The sequence below is a fragment of the Schistocerca cancellata genome, chromosome 7 (assembly GCF_023864275.1).
Source record: "Schistocerca cancellata isolate TAMUIC-IGC-003103 chromosome 7, iqSchCanc2.1, whole genome shotgun sequence".
Taxonomy (NCBI): Eukaryota; Metazoa; Arthropoda; class Insecta; order Orthoptera; family Acrididae; genus Schistocerca; species Schistocerca cancellata.
Genome location: NC_064632.1, coordinates 466934795 through 466951361, shown reverse-complemented (window position 1 = coordinate 466951361; position 16567 = coordinate 466934795). Strand labels below are relative to the sequence as shown.

The 16567-nt window shown below is 40.6% G+C and overlaps 1 protein-coding gene across 4 annotated transcripts in view; it reads right to left on the bottom strand.

Annotated features, from left to right (window-relative positions):
- LOC126092425 (ATP-binding cassette sub-family G member 1-like) overlaps positions 1-16567 on the bottom strand; it is a 325835-nt gene that overhangs the window by 36228 nt on the left and 273040 nt on the right. For all 4 annotated transcript variants that reach the window (XM_049908016.1, XM_049908018.1, XM_049908020.1 and 1 more), the window contains 4 exons: positions 12194-12339; positions 11831-12069; positions 1830-1952; positions 1578-1747 (listed from right to left, as the gene is read on the bottom strand). In XM_049908016.1, the coding sequence (XP_049763973.1) occupies positions 1578-1747; positions 1830-1952; positions 11831-12069; positions 12194-12339 (678 nt within the window). The remainder of the gene's footprint in view (positions 1-1577; positions 1748-1829; positions 1953-11830; positions 12070-12193; positions 12340-16567) is intronic.

Here is a 16567-nt window from a genome sequence, read left to right as displayed (position 1 = left end):
ACAACCAATTTGGCTTCCAGCAAGGCAAAATCGCAGTAGATGCGATAAATGTGTTTATTGAAAAATACTTCATTATCAGATAGGAAAGCTAAGGCCACAGGAATATTCTGTGATCTTAGAAAAGTATTTGACTCTGTAAACCATGCCCTGATGCTTTCAGACTCAATTGGTATGGAAAAATGGATACTGCTTTGAAATGGTTTGAATCATATCTCATGCTGAGGAAACAAAGGGCAGTAATCATATCAAATGGAGCAGATTACTTCTCAGAGTGGAAAACTGTGTCACAAGGTGTTCCTCAAGGCTCAATCCTCGGGCCAATTTTATTCCTGTTTCTATGTAAATGACTTGCCCTTCAATATAAATACTCATTTAACCTAGTTTGCAGATGATACTTCTGCCCTAATTGAAAATGAAAATTCTGACAATACACCACAGAATATCATGAATATGTTAAGTAAGTTGAAAACATAGTTCAATCCAAATGGCTTAAGACCAAATATTAAAAAAAACCACATGATGAGTTTTAAAACCAAACAGTCAAAAGCTGAAGAAATCTGCATCACTCACAACAATCAAAAAATAGAAGAACTTGACTCAGTCAGATTCTTGAGAATAAACTTAGACAGAACTTTGAGTTGGAATTGTAATATAGAATATCTAGCAAATAAATTGAACAGCCTTGCATTTGCAATGAAATTTTAGCCTGTGCCACTGATATGGACACCAGGAAGATAGCATACTATAGCTATTTTGAATCTGTTATTCAATATGGCATAATTTTTTGGAGAAACTCAGGAATTTTACATGAATTTTAAATTTGCAAAAAAAGGATCATTCGAAACGTGCACTGCACGTCCGAGGGTATCATGCCGGCCATTATTTAAAGACCTAAAAATATTAACTGTCCCCCCTTTATACATCTTTGAGGTGGTTGTTCTCCTACACTGCAGAGCTGATCTATTTTTAAAGAATCATTTTGAACACTCACACAACACAAGACATAAATAAAACTTTATGCTCACCTCACATCACTTAAAACTTCATGCTCAGATTCCTCAGTACATAGCCATGAAAATTCACAATGCAATAAAAATATGAAGGTTTTTAATATATTTTAAAAAGCAAGTTGTGTAATTTTCTAATTGAATGGTGCTAGTACTCTGGGGAAGATTTCATGAAGGACAAAGTGATACTTTGAGCTGGATCCCTAAAATTGAATAAAAATTTGTGATAGTTACACTAAATGGAAATAGGGTAAGTTTGACAAATTTTAAATAAGTAAATTCTTCACAAAGTATTATTGTAAGTGTGACAATATGTCTCCTGAACATCAGTCATATGTTCTGAAATTGTGTATGTTATGAGATGAATAAAACACATTTCACATTGATGTACATCATTTGTCATATATTCATCAGATCCTCAAACATTTGGAAGACAACTATCACTGACCAACTTCAAAGCTACCAAAAGCTTAACACCAGTTGTGCAAAATTACACTGTGTGGGCTTGCAGTTAATTTTTAGTATACTAGTTGAACATATTTTGGATAATCACTTTTATGATATACTTACACTATCACGAAAGTGAATGAGGAATGTTCTTCTTATGAGGTGGAGAAACTGTGCAGGGAAGGATGCAGCATACAGTTTAGGTCTGGGTTTCTTTGTTGTGTCCACCAATGGACCTATTTCTGGTGTCCCATGAGAGTATTCTGAAGTTATAGAACCATTTGCAATTGACTCTGAAATTAAATAATGTTTTAATTTTTTTGATTGTTGTAAACTTTTGATAAATGCTGATTTGTTTGGAGCAAATAAACTTACCTGCATATTTTGATGAACAGCTGCCAATTCTTCTGTGCCATCGTTCACATTTTCCATTTTCTATTGCTTGCACAAGTTTTTCAACATGTCCTTCACCATAATCTCCAGTACAGACTTCTAAAACTGTACAATTCAGAAAGTAGTAAAAAAAACTTATGACATCTAATAAAAAAGACATAATTTTTTATTCATGATAAAATATTTTATGAAATGGAATAAACTGGGTGACAAAGCTATTACAAGATTAATTAAAGAAGAAAGATTACATTCTGAAGAACATTTCTCAATCTTTATGGAAATAAGTCTGAATATGGTTTATTTACACTTAGCAGCAACAAACATCATAATACATAATATACACAGATTTTAACAATGTCTTGAGAATGTATGTTCATATAGTACATTAAGATCCAACCAGTTACCCTTGCCTCAGTAACTGATTACACTAAAAATGTAAACTCATTGACCTTCTGATGGATACAAAATGATAATTCACCATGCCTGTCACACACATCATGATCCAAAGATCCACACAGCTGCAAAAACAAGGGCAATCGTTTGGCTGCAACCAAGGCACTGCCTGGCTTGTGATACTCCTTTCCAGTGTGAAATGTTTAATCATGGCAAGGAATGGGACCAATAAAATATATAGGCAAGTTATTTGATGATGGCTGCTATGAAACATGAATTGGGTGTTATACAATCAACATACCCTTTGCAAGGGCTCAACAAAGTGATATCAAACTTTAGTAGAGGCAGATGTCCGGTATTTTTGAGTATATGTAACTTAGAATGAAGTAATAGAAAGAAACATTCCACATGGGAAAAATATATTTTAAAAAGAATTCTGTGACTTACCAAACGAGAAAGCGTAGGTAGATAGACAGGCCCAAACTCTCTGCCTTTACATATGTCTGCTTGTGTCTGTATATGTGCGGATGGATGTGTGTGTGAGCGAGTGTATACCTGTCCCTTTTCCCCCTAAGGTAAGTCTTTCCGCTCCCGGGATTGGAATGACTCCTTACCCTCTCCCTTAAAACCCACATCCTTTCGTCTTTCCCTCTCCTTCCCTCTTTCCTGATGAAGCAACCGTGGGTTGCGAAAGCTTGAAATTTGTGTGTGTGTTTGTGTGTTTTTTATTGTGTTTATCTACCAGCATTTTCTTGTTCGGTAAGTCACAGATTTTTTTTAATGCACTCCTGGAAATTGAAATAAGAACACCGTGAATTCACTGTCCCAGGAAGGGGAAACTTTATTGACACATTCCTGGGGTCAGATACATCACATGATCACACCGACAGAACCACAGGCACATAGACACAGGCAACAGAGCATGCACAATGTCGGCACTAGTACAGTGTATATCCACCTTTCGCAGCAATGCAGGCTGCTATTCTCCCATGGAGACGATCGTAGAGATGCTGGATGTAGTCCTGTGGAACGGCTTGCCATGCCATTTCCACCTGGCGCCTCAGTTGGACCAGCGTTCGTGCTGGACGTGCAGACCGCGTGAGACGACGCTTCATCCAGTCCCAAACATGCTCAATGGGGGACAGATCCGGAGATCTTGCTGGCCAGGGTAGTTGACTTACACCTTCTAGAGCACGTTGGGTGGCACGGGATACATGCGGACGTGCATTGTCCTGTTGGAACAGCAAGTTCCCTTGCCGGTCTAGGAATGGTAGAACGATGGGTTCGATGACGGTTTGGATGTACCGTGCACTATTCAGTGTCCCCTCGACGATCACCAGTGGCGTACGGCCAGTGTAGGAGATCGCTCCCCACACCATGATGCCGGGTGTTGGCCCTGTGTGCCTCGGTCGTATGCAGTCCTGATTGTGGCGCTCACCTGCACGGCGCCAAACACGCATACGACCATCATTGGCACCAAGGCAGAAGCGACTCTCATCGCTGAAGACGACACGTCTCCATTCGTCCCTCCATTCACGCCTGTCGCGACACCACTGGAGGCGGGCTGCACGATGTTGGGGCGTGAGCGGAAGACGGCCTAACGGTGTGCGGGACCGTAGCCCAGCTTCATGGAGACGGTTGCGAATGGTCCTCGCCGATACCCCAGGAGCAACAGTGTCCCTAATTTGCTGGGAAGTTGCGGTGCGGTCCCCTACGGCACTGCGTAGGATCCTACGGTCTTGGCGTGCATCCGTGCGTCGCTGCGGTCCAGTCCCAGGCCGACAGGCACGTGCACCTTCCGCCGACCACTGGTGACAACATCAATGTACTGTGGAGACCTCACGCCCCACGTGTTGAGCAATTCGGCGGTACGTCCACCCGGCCTCCCGCATGCCCACTATACGCCCTCGCTCAAAGTTCAAAGTCCGTCAACTGCACATACGGTTCACGTCCACGCTGTCGCGGCATGCTACCAGTGTTAAAGACTGCGATGGAGCTTCGTATGCCACGGCAAACTGGCTTACACTGACGGCGGCGGTGCACAAATGCTGCGCAGCTAGCGCCATTCAACGGCCAACACCGTGGTTCCTGGTGTGTCCGCTGTGCCGTGCGTGTGATCATTGCTTGTACAGCCCTCTCGCAGTGTCCGGAGCAAGTATGGTGGGTCTGGCACACCGGTGTCAATGTGTGCTTTTTTCCATTTCCAGGAGTGTATATTAGAATGAAGTAATTACAATACAGTTTTTTGTTTGTAGCTGTGTCATGAAACTGTACTCCAACTTTATCATTTTGATTTTTATGGAGTTGCTTTACAAAAAAGAAATCATAAACTATCTATTCACAAAGATTCAGAGCCTTGTAGCAGATTCCTGCTTTCCATTTACTGGTTTTAAGGGCTTTTTTTATGCAGTTCAAAGGCCATGTACAAGTCTTTCAATTGGATGCCACTCTGGTGACTTGTTCCTAATCTACCTAACGCCATTTATTCAACCGGGGAAAGGGGACCTACCGTTATACATGGAATCATGAACCAGTGCCATACCTGGTGACACTACACATCATAGAGAGCTGAAGCCCAGGCTATCTGTGATCTGAAGGCTGAACGATCCATTGTCATTCTTCCGGCGGACAAGGGTTCCACGACCGTGGTACTTGATCGTCGGGAGTATGTGGCTGAGGGACTGCGTCAGCTTTCAGACAACACTACATACAAAGCTTGCCAAGGTAATCCCATTCCTGGTGTCCAGGCAGAGCTTCAAGGAATCCTCAGAACCTTAAGTCCCCTACAAAACCTTTCACCTGACTCCATCAACCTCCTGACCCCACCGACACCCCGCACCCCTACCTTCTACCTACTTCCTAAAATTCACAAACCCAATCATCCTAGCCACGACGTTGTAGCGGGTTACCAAGCCCCTACAGAACTTATCTCTGCCTACATAGATCAACACCTTCAACCCATTACATGCAGTCTCCCATCCTTCATCAAAGACACCAACCACTTTCTCGAATGCCTGGAATCCTTACCCAATCTGTTACCCCCGGAAACCATCCTTGTAACCATTGATGCCACTTCCTTATGCATAAATATTCCGCACGTCCAGGGCCTCGATGCAATGGAGTACTTCCTTTCACGCCGATCACCTGCCATCCTACCTAAAACCTCTTTCCTCATTACCTTAGCCAGCTTCATCCTGACCCACAACTTCTTCACTTTCGAAGGCCAGACATACCAAGAATTAAAGAGAACAGCCATGGGTACCAGGATGGCCCCCTCATACAGCAACCTATTTATGGGTCACTTAGAGGAAGCCTTCTTGGTTACCCAGGCCTGACAACCCAAAGTTTGGTACAGATTTACTGATATCTTCATGATCTGGAATCACAGTGAAGAAGAACTCCAGAATTTCCTCTCCTACCTCAACTCCTTTGGTTCCATCAGATTCACCTGGTCCTACTCCAAATCCCCTGCTACTTTCCTTGACGTTGACCTCCATCTGTCCAATGGCCAGCTTCACACATCTGTCCACATCAAACCCACCAACAAGCAACAGTACCTCCATTATGACAGCTGCCATCCATTCCATATCAAACGGTCCCTTCCCTACAGCCTAGGTCTTCGTGGCAAACGAATCTGCTCCAGTCCTGAATCCCTGAACCATTACACCAACAACCTAAAAACAGCTTTCGCATCCCGCAACCACCCTCCCGACCTGGTACAGAAGCAAATAACCAGAGCCACATCCTCATCCCCTCAAACCCAGAACCTCCCACAGAAGAACCCCAAAAGTGCCCCACTTGTGACAGGATACTTTCTGGGACTGGATCGGACTCTGAATGTGGCTCTCCAGCAGGGATATGACTTCCTCAAATCCTGCCCTGAAATGAGTTCCATCCTTCATGAAATCCTCCCCACTCCACCAAGAGTGTCTTTCTGCCATCCACCTAACCCTCGTAACCTCTTGGTTCATCCCTATGAAATTCCCAAACCACCTTCCCTACCCTCTGGCTCCTACCCTTGTAACTGCCCCCGATGTAAAACCTGTCCCATGCACCCTCCCACCACCACCTACTCCAGTCCTGTAACCCGGAAGGTGTACACGATCAAAGGCAGAGCCACGTGTGAAAGCACCCACGTGATTTACCAACTGACCTGCCTACACTGTGAAGCTTTCTATGTGGGAATGGCCAGCAACAAACTGTCCATTCACATTAATGAACACAGGCAGACAGTGAAACTTCCTGGCTGATTAAAACTGTGTGCCCGACTGAGACTCGAACTCGGGACCTTTGCCTTTTGCGGGCAAGTGCTCTACCATCTGAGCTACCGAAGCACGACTCACGCCCGGTCCTCACAGCTTTACTTCTGCCAGAATCTCGTCTCCTACCTTCCAAACTTTACAGAAGCTCTCCTGCGAACCTTGCAGAACTAGCACTCCTGAAAGAAAGGATACTGTGGAGACATGGCTTAGCCACAGCCTGGGGGATGTTTCCAGAATGAGATTTTCACTCTGCAGTGGAGTGTGTGCTGATATGAAACTTACTGGCAGATTAAAACTGTGTGCCCGACCGAGACTCGAACTCGGGACCTTTGCCTTTCGCCGGCAAATGGTAGAGCCCACGAAAAGCAAAGGTCCCGAGTTTGAGTCTCGATCGGGTACATAGTTTTAATCTTCCAGGAAGTTTCATATCAGTGCACACTCCGCTGCAGAGTGAAAATCTCATTCTGGAAACAGGCAGACAGTGTTTGTTGGTAATGAGGATCACCCTTTGGCTAAACATGCCTTGGTGCATGGCCAGCAAATCTTGGCACAGTGTTACACTGACCAGGTCATCTGGATACTTCCCACAAACACCAACTTATCAGAACTCCGGAGATGGGTACTTGCCCTTCGATATATCCTCTCTTCCCGTTACCCACCAGTTCTCAACCTCCGCTAATTTCAAGTTGCCGCCACTCATAACTCACCTGTCATTCAACAACATCTTTGCCTCTGTACTTCCACCTCAACTGACATCTCTGCCCAAACTCTTTGCCTTTACATATGTCTGCTTGTGTCTGTATATGTGCAGATGGATGTGTGTGTGTGTGTGTGTGTGTGTGTGTGTGTGTGTGTGTGTGTGTGTGTGCGCGCACAAGTTATACCTGTCCCTTTTTCCCCCTAAGGTAAGTCTTTCCACTCCCGGGATTGGAATGATTCCTTACCCTCTCCCGTAAAACCCACATCCTTACGTCTTTCCCTCTCCTTCCCTCTTTCCTGATGAAGCAACCGTTGGTCTCAAAAGATTGAATTTTGTGTGTATGTTTGTGTGTCTATCGACATTCCACTGCTTTCGTTTGGTAAATCACATCATCTTTGTTTTTCTTTACCGATGAAGCAACCGTTGGTTGCGAAAGCTTGAATTTTGTGTGTATGTTTGTGTTTGTTTGTGTGTCTATCGACCTGCCAGCGCTTTCGTTTGGTAAGTCACATCATCTTTGTGTTTAGATATATTTTTCCCATGTGGAATGTTTCCCTCTATATATAAAGTTGGTAATTAGGCTAAGTTATACTTAAATTTACTATCCAGATTATTATTTTGAATGTACTGATCAGCTATATTAGTGAACATAAATTTTTCTAAAAACTCTGTTATATAAAGAAAACAATTAATTGAACTTAATGCTATTACTCATCAAATGCAACATCTAGTGAGCTAATAAGCATATTTGGATAAGATGACATATACACAGCACAGCTTTACACTAACATTATGTGGAGACTGTCACAGTTTTCAACTACAGATCTCACTCCTGTGCTTGTTAGATTCCAACATTGCCATTGTACTTTTGTAGCCATAATTTTTATGCACAAGATGATGTACTTCATTAATTGGTTAAGTCACTGATTAGGATTCTGAATAAATTATCATGAAATAAAAAAATTTCCAAGATGACAACCATACTCGTAAATAGGATGTTCACAACATATATGCAGAGAATTGTCCTATAAACTTTTCTAATTTCTTAATCCATAATATAAATTGCATTACTGCCTTGCTGTATAGTTTTTTCAGAATAGCAAAATTTAACCTAGCCTGCTTTCAAATGATCTTGTAGCTTCCGATATCAACAAATATCTTTACCTTTACCATTACCATTACCTAGTCAAACCCCAGCCAGAATCCTCAGTCTGGGTTCAGATATAGCTATGGGACAACCTATGCAGAACAAGCCTACAAAAAAGGTGTGCAGTCTGAAAACTCACAAGCAACATCTATGTTGAGACAGTCTGCACTAACGCTTCTACACTTCTTTGGGGGAGGGGGGAGTGTTTGTTGAAAATCTGCTGCTAGCATTCATATACATAACAGCATGTAAGTAAGTCCACGACTGGCAAATAGCTACAGAACATCTGCACAGCTCAGTCCCAGGTAAGCTGGCAAGTACTAATATGATGGTTATTCAGAAAGTAAGGTCCATTTTCTTACAAAACATAAACCCTCACATTTTTTTAAAACTGTTCTTGTTTAACTCTTTACATATTTCTCTATCTTTCTACATAGTTTTCAAATTTGTTTAAACATTTTTCATAACATTCTACAAGCCTTCGCACCTGTAAGCCATTGATGTCTGGTGCCTGTGGGGATAACCAGTCTTTATCTGCTTCTTTCACCTCGTCATCTGCTTTAAAGCTCTCACCACCAAGAACTTCCTTCAGATAGCAGATCAAGCGAAAATCACACAGTCCCAAGTCTGGACTATACAGTGGATGGATGATCTGTTCCCATTCAAAAGATCTGATCGGTTGAACAGCAGAATGGAATATGGATTTGTCAACCAGCAACAATACTTGCTTGTTCCTTGCTGTATAAACTCAGTTAACAAGACACCATGTATATTCCAATACATGGCTGCCATTCCCCTGAGTGTTGAAATTGTCTGCTGGCCTTGACTTTGATTTGTGATGTCATGTGATGCTGGCCCACTGATTGATGTTTTGATGCTGGTATCATGTGAGAAACTTATGCCCTGTTCCCTGTGACAAATTTCTCTAAAACGGATCACATTTCTTATGATATTGGAACAAAGAAATCAAGAGCACAAGCCACTCTTCCCATTTTGTGTTTTCCAGGAACCCAATGGGCAAAATTGCAACTTTTCAGAGACAATTTTGTGCACAGTTGTTCTACCCACACTTGAAAATTCCAGCACAAGTTGGAACTGAAATCACTGGTCTTCACAAATCTTTTTGTCCATGGGTTTGATCGAATCTACTAAGATCACTGGTGGTTGGTCTGATCACAGTTCACCATGGACATTTTTCCATTCCATCCTCAAAATCTCTCACCCACTTACATTTTCTGTCACTCATTATATTGGAGCCATACACCTCACTTATCTATCAATGAATTTCTGCTGCTACAATGTTCCTTGCTATCAAAAACCAAATCACTGATTATATTTCAAATTCGATGGGCTTATCAGTTGTTTAAAAAATTTTGAACTGACATTGCACTGACTAATGCACTGCAAATTTCAATCACGTTGTTAGCTTTTTGCATGACAAAAATGTGTACATTATGCTTGTTATGATATATTGCCTCTACATTCATTAATTACTGTGCCACTTCACTGAGGAGGTGTTATCAGGATTATGGTTGGAGACAGAAGTGTGGCGGCACCTACCTGTATACAATATGCAATTGTGAAATTGGACCTGGTCATTGCAGAATTTACAGTAATAATAAATATGGGAAGAACCACTTAACTGTAACAACTGTATTGTGTAGATCTTTTTCACAGTCCTGGAAAATAGTCTTTTAGCTATTTCACTGAAACATCAATCTACAAGACACCAAGGATTTGTCAGAACTGAGACTCTGAGGGTAACAAGTCAGTTATAAACCAATTGTACTGTTACTGTATGTTAAAATGAGGAAATAATGTATTGAGTTATCTGGTAGTGGTCATCCTCATATAAAGTACATCATCTAGTTATTTGAAACAGTATATATTATATGTAATAAAAGATTTCTTACTGATAAGAGGTTTTACACTGAAGTAATAAAGTCAGGGGAAAGCGAAATGCGCATGTGCAGATGGAGGTAGTACCACATAAACAAGGTATAAAAGGACAGTGCATTGGCAGAGGTGTCATTTGTTCTCAGATGATTCATGTGACATGTTATTGACATGATTATGGCCACAAGATGGGAATTAACATACTTCGAGCACAGATTGACAGCTGGAGCTAGATGCGTGGGACATTCCATTTCAGAAATTGTTAGTGAATTCAGTATTCCAAGATCCAGAGTGTCAAGACTGTGTGGAGAATACCAAATTTCTTTCAGGCATTTCCTCTCTCCATGGACAATGCGGTGGCGACAGCCTACACTTAACGACCGAGAGTAGCGGCACTTGCATAGAGTTGTCAGTGTTAACACACAAGCAGCAGTGTGCAAAATAAGCACAGAAATCAATGTTGGATGTACAACGAACATGTCACTTAAGACAGTGTGGTGAAATTTTGCATTAATGGTCTATGGCAGCAGATGACCAACTTGTGTGCCTTTGCCAACAGCACGACATCACCTGCAGTTCTTCTCCTGGGCTTGTGACCATACTGGTTGGACCCTAGATGACTGGAAAACTGTTGTCTGATCAGATGACTTCTGATTTCAATTGGTAAGAGCTGCTGGTAGGGTCCAAGTGTAGTAGAGATCACACAAAGTCATGGACATAAGTTGTCAACAAGGCATTGTGCAAGCTGGTGGTGTCTCCAGAATGGTGTTGGACGTCTTTAAACTGAACTGATCATTGACTGGAAATGTTATGATTGGCTGCTTTGAGACAATTTACAGACATTCATGGATTTCAAGCTCACAAACAATGATGGAATTTTCAAGGATAACAATGCACCACATTACAGGGCCAAAACTGTTCATAACTGGTTTGAAGAACATTCTGGACAACTTGAGCAAATGATTTGGCCACCCATATGGCTCCACAAGAATCCCACTAAAAATTTGTGGGACATAAGTGAGAGCACAAAATCCTGCAATGGCAACACTTTCACAATTATGGACAACAGCATGGCTCAATATTTCTGCACAGGACTCCCAATGACTTGTTGAGCCCATGCCAAATTGAGTTGCTGCACTACAACAGGCAAAAGTAAGTCTGACATGATATTAGGAGGTATCTCATAGTTTTGGCACCTCAGCATAAGAACAACTCATGGAAACTTCTGTCAAAAATTGACTAGAACGGGAACTTGCTGGTAAGTTGTCTGACTATTTACACAGAGCTTCTCAACAAAGAAAGTAAGTTTGTGTTAAGTATGTCTGCATGACTAGTCAATGCAGTATATTACTTTCTAACCAAATCTTTCAATAACCTACCCAAAAATTAAAGCAGTACAGTTTCTGAAGAAGAGAACAAGAAGAAAAAAGGAAAAGGGGAGAGGAACTGAAAGGGAATGTGATCTTGCATAATGTGTCAATTACACATTATTATAAATTATTTCAATTTGGAATAGTTTCTGTGTCTTTCTCTTGCTTAACATAACAGTTCCTAATATAACCAAAGAATTTATTCAAAAACTCACCATAGTCTGCAGGGTTGTGGTATGGAGGGCAGTTAAGTCCTTGATTGCTGAGAAATGTCAGCATCTCACTGGTGCAGCCCTGATACACACAACAGCCAGATGCAATGATGCACAAATGGTCAAACATTTCAAATATTAATGCACTTGGTTGGTGAATGGTGCATACAATAGTTCTTCCTTCTTCTGCCAGAAGTTTTAGTTGCATGACACACTGTTTAGTAGCAGAACTGTCCAGCCCACTGCAAAATGCATATTGTGATTACCACTTGATTTCTAGTCATCCTGGCACATATGTTGTAATTTTCTTCTTGAAAAAACCTATTGTTCATTTTACACAATGCAAAGGAAAGAGATTATCCTCACCTAGTTGGCTCATCAAAGAACATTACAGGAGGATTGTTGATGAGTTCCAGTGCTATGGCCAATCTTTTTCGTTGTCCACCAGATAGCTTGCCTATTCGAGTCTTGCGTGATTCTTCAAGTCCCAGTGACTGCAGCGTTTTTTGAATCTGATAAAATAGAAAATATACAGACCATTAACTGAAACTGTACATACTATTTTGCCTTTTGAGAAAAGGTTGCAAGAAAAATACCGATAGAGCAATACAAATGAAACAGCACCACAGTTCCTAAGAATGGATGGCACAAAGTCTACCAATACAACAAGAAAAATGTTGAACACATTCATTTCTTGAATGTTACTACTAATACAATTATATTACAACAAGATGCAGCTTTGAAGTATCTGCTGAATTTTATCAAGTATTTCTTTGTTTTAGAAAACCGAATGGGGACTACATACCCCCCACCCCTCCCCCACCCCCACCACACAGAAAAAAAGAAAATAGAATTTTATCTTATTATGTGTGTCCCAGAATAAACGTACTGCTATTTTTCATTACTCTGATGTGAAATTAAGGAATTACATTTTAACAATATTATGAAAAGTTGCCACTCACCTCATAGCGAAGATGCTGAGTTCTGCATAGGCACAACAAAAAGACTGTCAGAATCTTTTTGTTCTGCCTATCTGTAACTCAGCATCTCCACTATATGGTGAGTGGCAATTTTCATAATATTGTTACATTCCATCCTGGATTTTCCATTGTTTGGAATTACATTTTAGAAGTTTTGGTTTGAAAACATGTATATCTCTTACACAGGATTACTTACTTACTTACTCACTGGTCATACCAGACTCGAGAGTCCATTACCGCAGCAACGTATTTTCGCCATCTGTCCCTGTCTTGTGCTATTTCCTTCCATTCACCTTCAATACCTAGGCTCCTCAAGTCAGCCTTCACATTGTCCTCCCATCTACGCCTCGGTCTCCCCACAGGACGTTTTCCTTCTAGGTGCCCTACCAGTACTCTGCGCGCTGCCCTGCCCTCATCCATTCAAGCTACGTGACCCGCCCATCGCAGCCTACGTGATTTAATAATATTGATTATTTTGGGGCTTGAATAGAGTTCATGAACCTCTTCATTATGCAGTTTTCATCACTCTCCGCTAATGTCATCCCTTTTTGCTCCGAAAATTTTCCTCAAAATTTTGTTTTCAAATACTCGAAATGGCTTTTCATTTTGCACAGTGAGAGACCAAGTCTCACACCCATACAGCATAACTGGTAGAATAATAGTTTTGTATATTCTTATCTTTAAAATCCTAGACAATATCCGTGATGAAAGTAATCTATTCAGTGAGAAGTAGCATGCATTTCCCACCTGTAATCTCTTCTTCAGTTCAGATTCAATCTCATTTCTCGAAGTGATGTCCACGCCTAGATACTTAAATGTGTTCACTTTTTCAAACTGCATGTCTCCAACTCTTAACATTTCCTGATCTACTGTTGTTGGCATTCTAGTAGTAACCAGGTATTTAGTTTTGTCTTGACTTATCCTTAGACCTACATCTTCACTAGCCTTGATTAACGCATTCGCATTTGCTGTTACAGATTCTTTCCTATCACTAATGATGTTTAGATCATCTGCATACCCTAATATCTTAATATTTCCATTTAACTCCATGCCCTCTGAATTATCTGCTGCCATTTGTACAATATATTCTAGGACTAAATTAAAAAGTGGCAGAGACAGGGCATCTCCCTGCTTAAGTCAGTTCTTTATTACAAATTCTTCTGACTCCAATTTCCCCACGCGTACTCTACCTTTTGTGTTTTTCAAACTCGCTTCTATAAGTCTAACATACTTCTTTGGTAGTCCAAGTTCCAAAAGAATTTTGAACAATTTTGACTGCAATACTGAATCATATGCTTTTGTAAAATCTATGAAAAGATTATGAACTGGTTTATTGTATTCCCATTTCTTTTCCAAAATTTGACACAGAGTGAATATTTGGTCTATAGTTGATCTGTTCCTCTGAAAGCCGGCTTGGTAATCCCCCACAATTTCATCCGCATATGGTGTAAGCCTGCTTAGCAGAATATTTGAAAAAATTTTGGAACATGTTGGTAATAGTGATATCCCTCTATAATTACTACAATCCATTTTGTCACCTTTCTTAAAAATTGGGATCAGAATCAACTCCTGCCACTTTTCAGGTAACATCTCTGAGTTCCATACTTTAGTTATCACTTTGTGAACTACTTCCACCAATTTCTGTCCCCCACTTTTAACTAATTCTGCAGTTATGCAATCTGATCCTGGTGCTTTATGGTTTTTCAATTTGTTGATTGCATCTCTTACTTCCTTTAACGTTGGCTCAGGTATCTGGGGTTCTGCTGTATGATTACGATAATAAGAAATGTAAAAGTTAAAAGTGCATGAGAGTAAACTTCAAATATCATGAAAAAATCAATTTTTCACAGGTAGTCATCTCTAATCTTGATCATGCAAGCATATTACACAACTTAATACAATGATTCATTACACCACCACCTTTTCTCCATATACTATAAGTGACACAGAATTAATGTATGTGATATGACTAAGAACACAGTCCACAAAAGCAAAGATCCACATTTATTTCCACTCCAGCACAGAAGGGTAGCCTCTCACATAAATGCATTTCAGTACAGACTTTCTCAAAATGAAGATTTCCTTATGAAACTTATATGAGAGTGTGGTTATGACTTTCCTACTGACCTCTCTGCATAAAGTAGCAGTAGTTTTACAAGGTTACAGCAAGGAACTGTGCATAAGGGCAGAAACTAAATTTGATATTCATTTATGGAAAACACACTCATGCTGCTAAAGTTTACACAATGCTCATCACAGAGAAATGAATTCAAGTCCTGTTCTGACATCAGTTTACCCTGCTACATCTCTTATAATCTTGTAGGGCATATTGATAGCTGATGCCACACTGCTGATATGCTGCACTACACCTACATTTGGCATGGTCTCTGCCATTGGTGCACAACACATCATCTGTGGTTGGTAGGTCACGTCAGACTTCCAGCCAGCCGATTTAAGGCCAATATGTCACCAGCAAGTGAACATCTTCATCTCCACAGCTGACTGAAGTACTGACAATATTCTGCATTGCACCGGTTATTCACTGGACTGTTTGTGTTACAACTGGGCTTGTTTGGGATCTGAGTACAATGATGTCTGCCAACCACTATTAACATCTACTTTGGCAGAGTGTGATACTATTCAACTAAGTGATTAATTATCACCTATCTACAAGTAGTTTCCACTGATGTAATTGTAATTGTGCTACTGTCAATTGTTTCCATTTCTAGTCTTGGGCAATTCACGGGATCAATCAGATGCAGTTATTCAATCGGGAACCAACTATCATTTTCCACTTTTCTGGTCCTTTGTTGCAAACTATTTGTGATATGTGTAGTACATCATGCAAAATAGAGCTAACTCCATTCCACACTGTGCTGCTCTGTAGAGAGGTCTGAACCAACTACCATTTGCTGTATCCATGTGACAGTGATTTGCAATATGCAATATGGACCCAAATCCAAGTAAGAATGTCACACATTCTCCTTGTTTACATATTGGAGTTGAAACATAACTGGTAATTATGAATGTTTGCAAGAGACTTAATATAGGAATCTACTCCATATATAATGAAGTTCTGAGGAAGGGCACAAGGAGGATCATAGGAAACATGTAGATAAAGCAGAGGAAGCACAAAAATTACTGAAACAGGATATGATAGCATCAAGCAGAAATGGAACCCATCACATCTGACTTGGAAAAACTTTATCCTTACCCTGAATTCCAACTAATACAATTTTTTTATAAACAGCAACTATGGTTGTATAACTGTGGAATCCACACAGGAAAAAATAATGAGGCTCACTGTTATGTGTGGAATGAAGGAGTTGCTGATCTTGGAGATAAGATATAGGATCTTATCTGAGGATACACATCCTTAGCAACAGTAGTGAACAAGTTAAAGCACTAATTTTGTGGTCTGATTCTTGTGGGGAGTAGAACAGAAACATAAAAATGATTTTGACGTTGAAGATTGCTCCATAGCAACATATCACTCTTAAAATGATTACCCTAAAATTTCCTATTTCTGGTCATTCATTCTTATTGAACGACAATGACTTTGGTGATATAGAAACTACACTCAAATGCAACACAGGTTGTATAACCCAGAAAAGGAGATATTAAGCATACCATACCAACTGACAATTCTAGAAAAAGAACCTTGGTACTTGTGTATCAAGTCTGCCAAAAAACCTGCATGACATGAAGTTCCAAAGAAACTCATACACTACCTAGACGAAGTCAAATTTTTCAGTGTTAA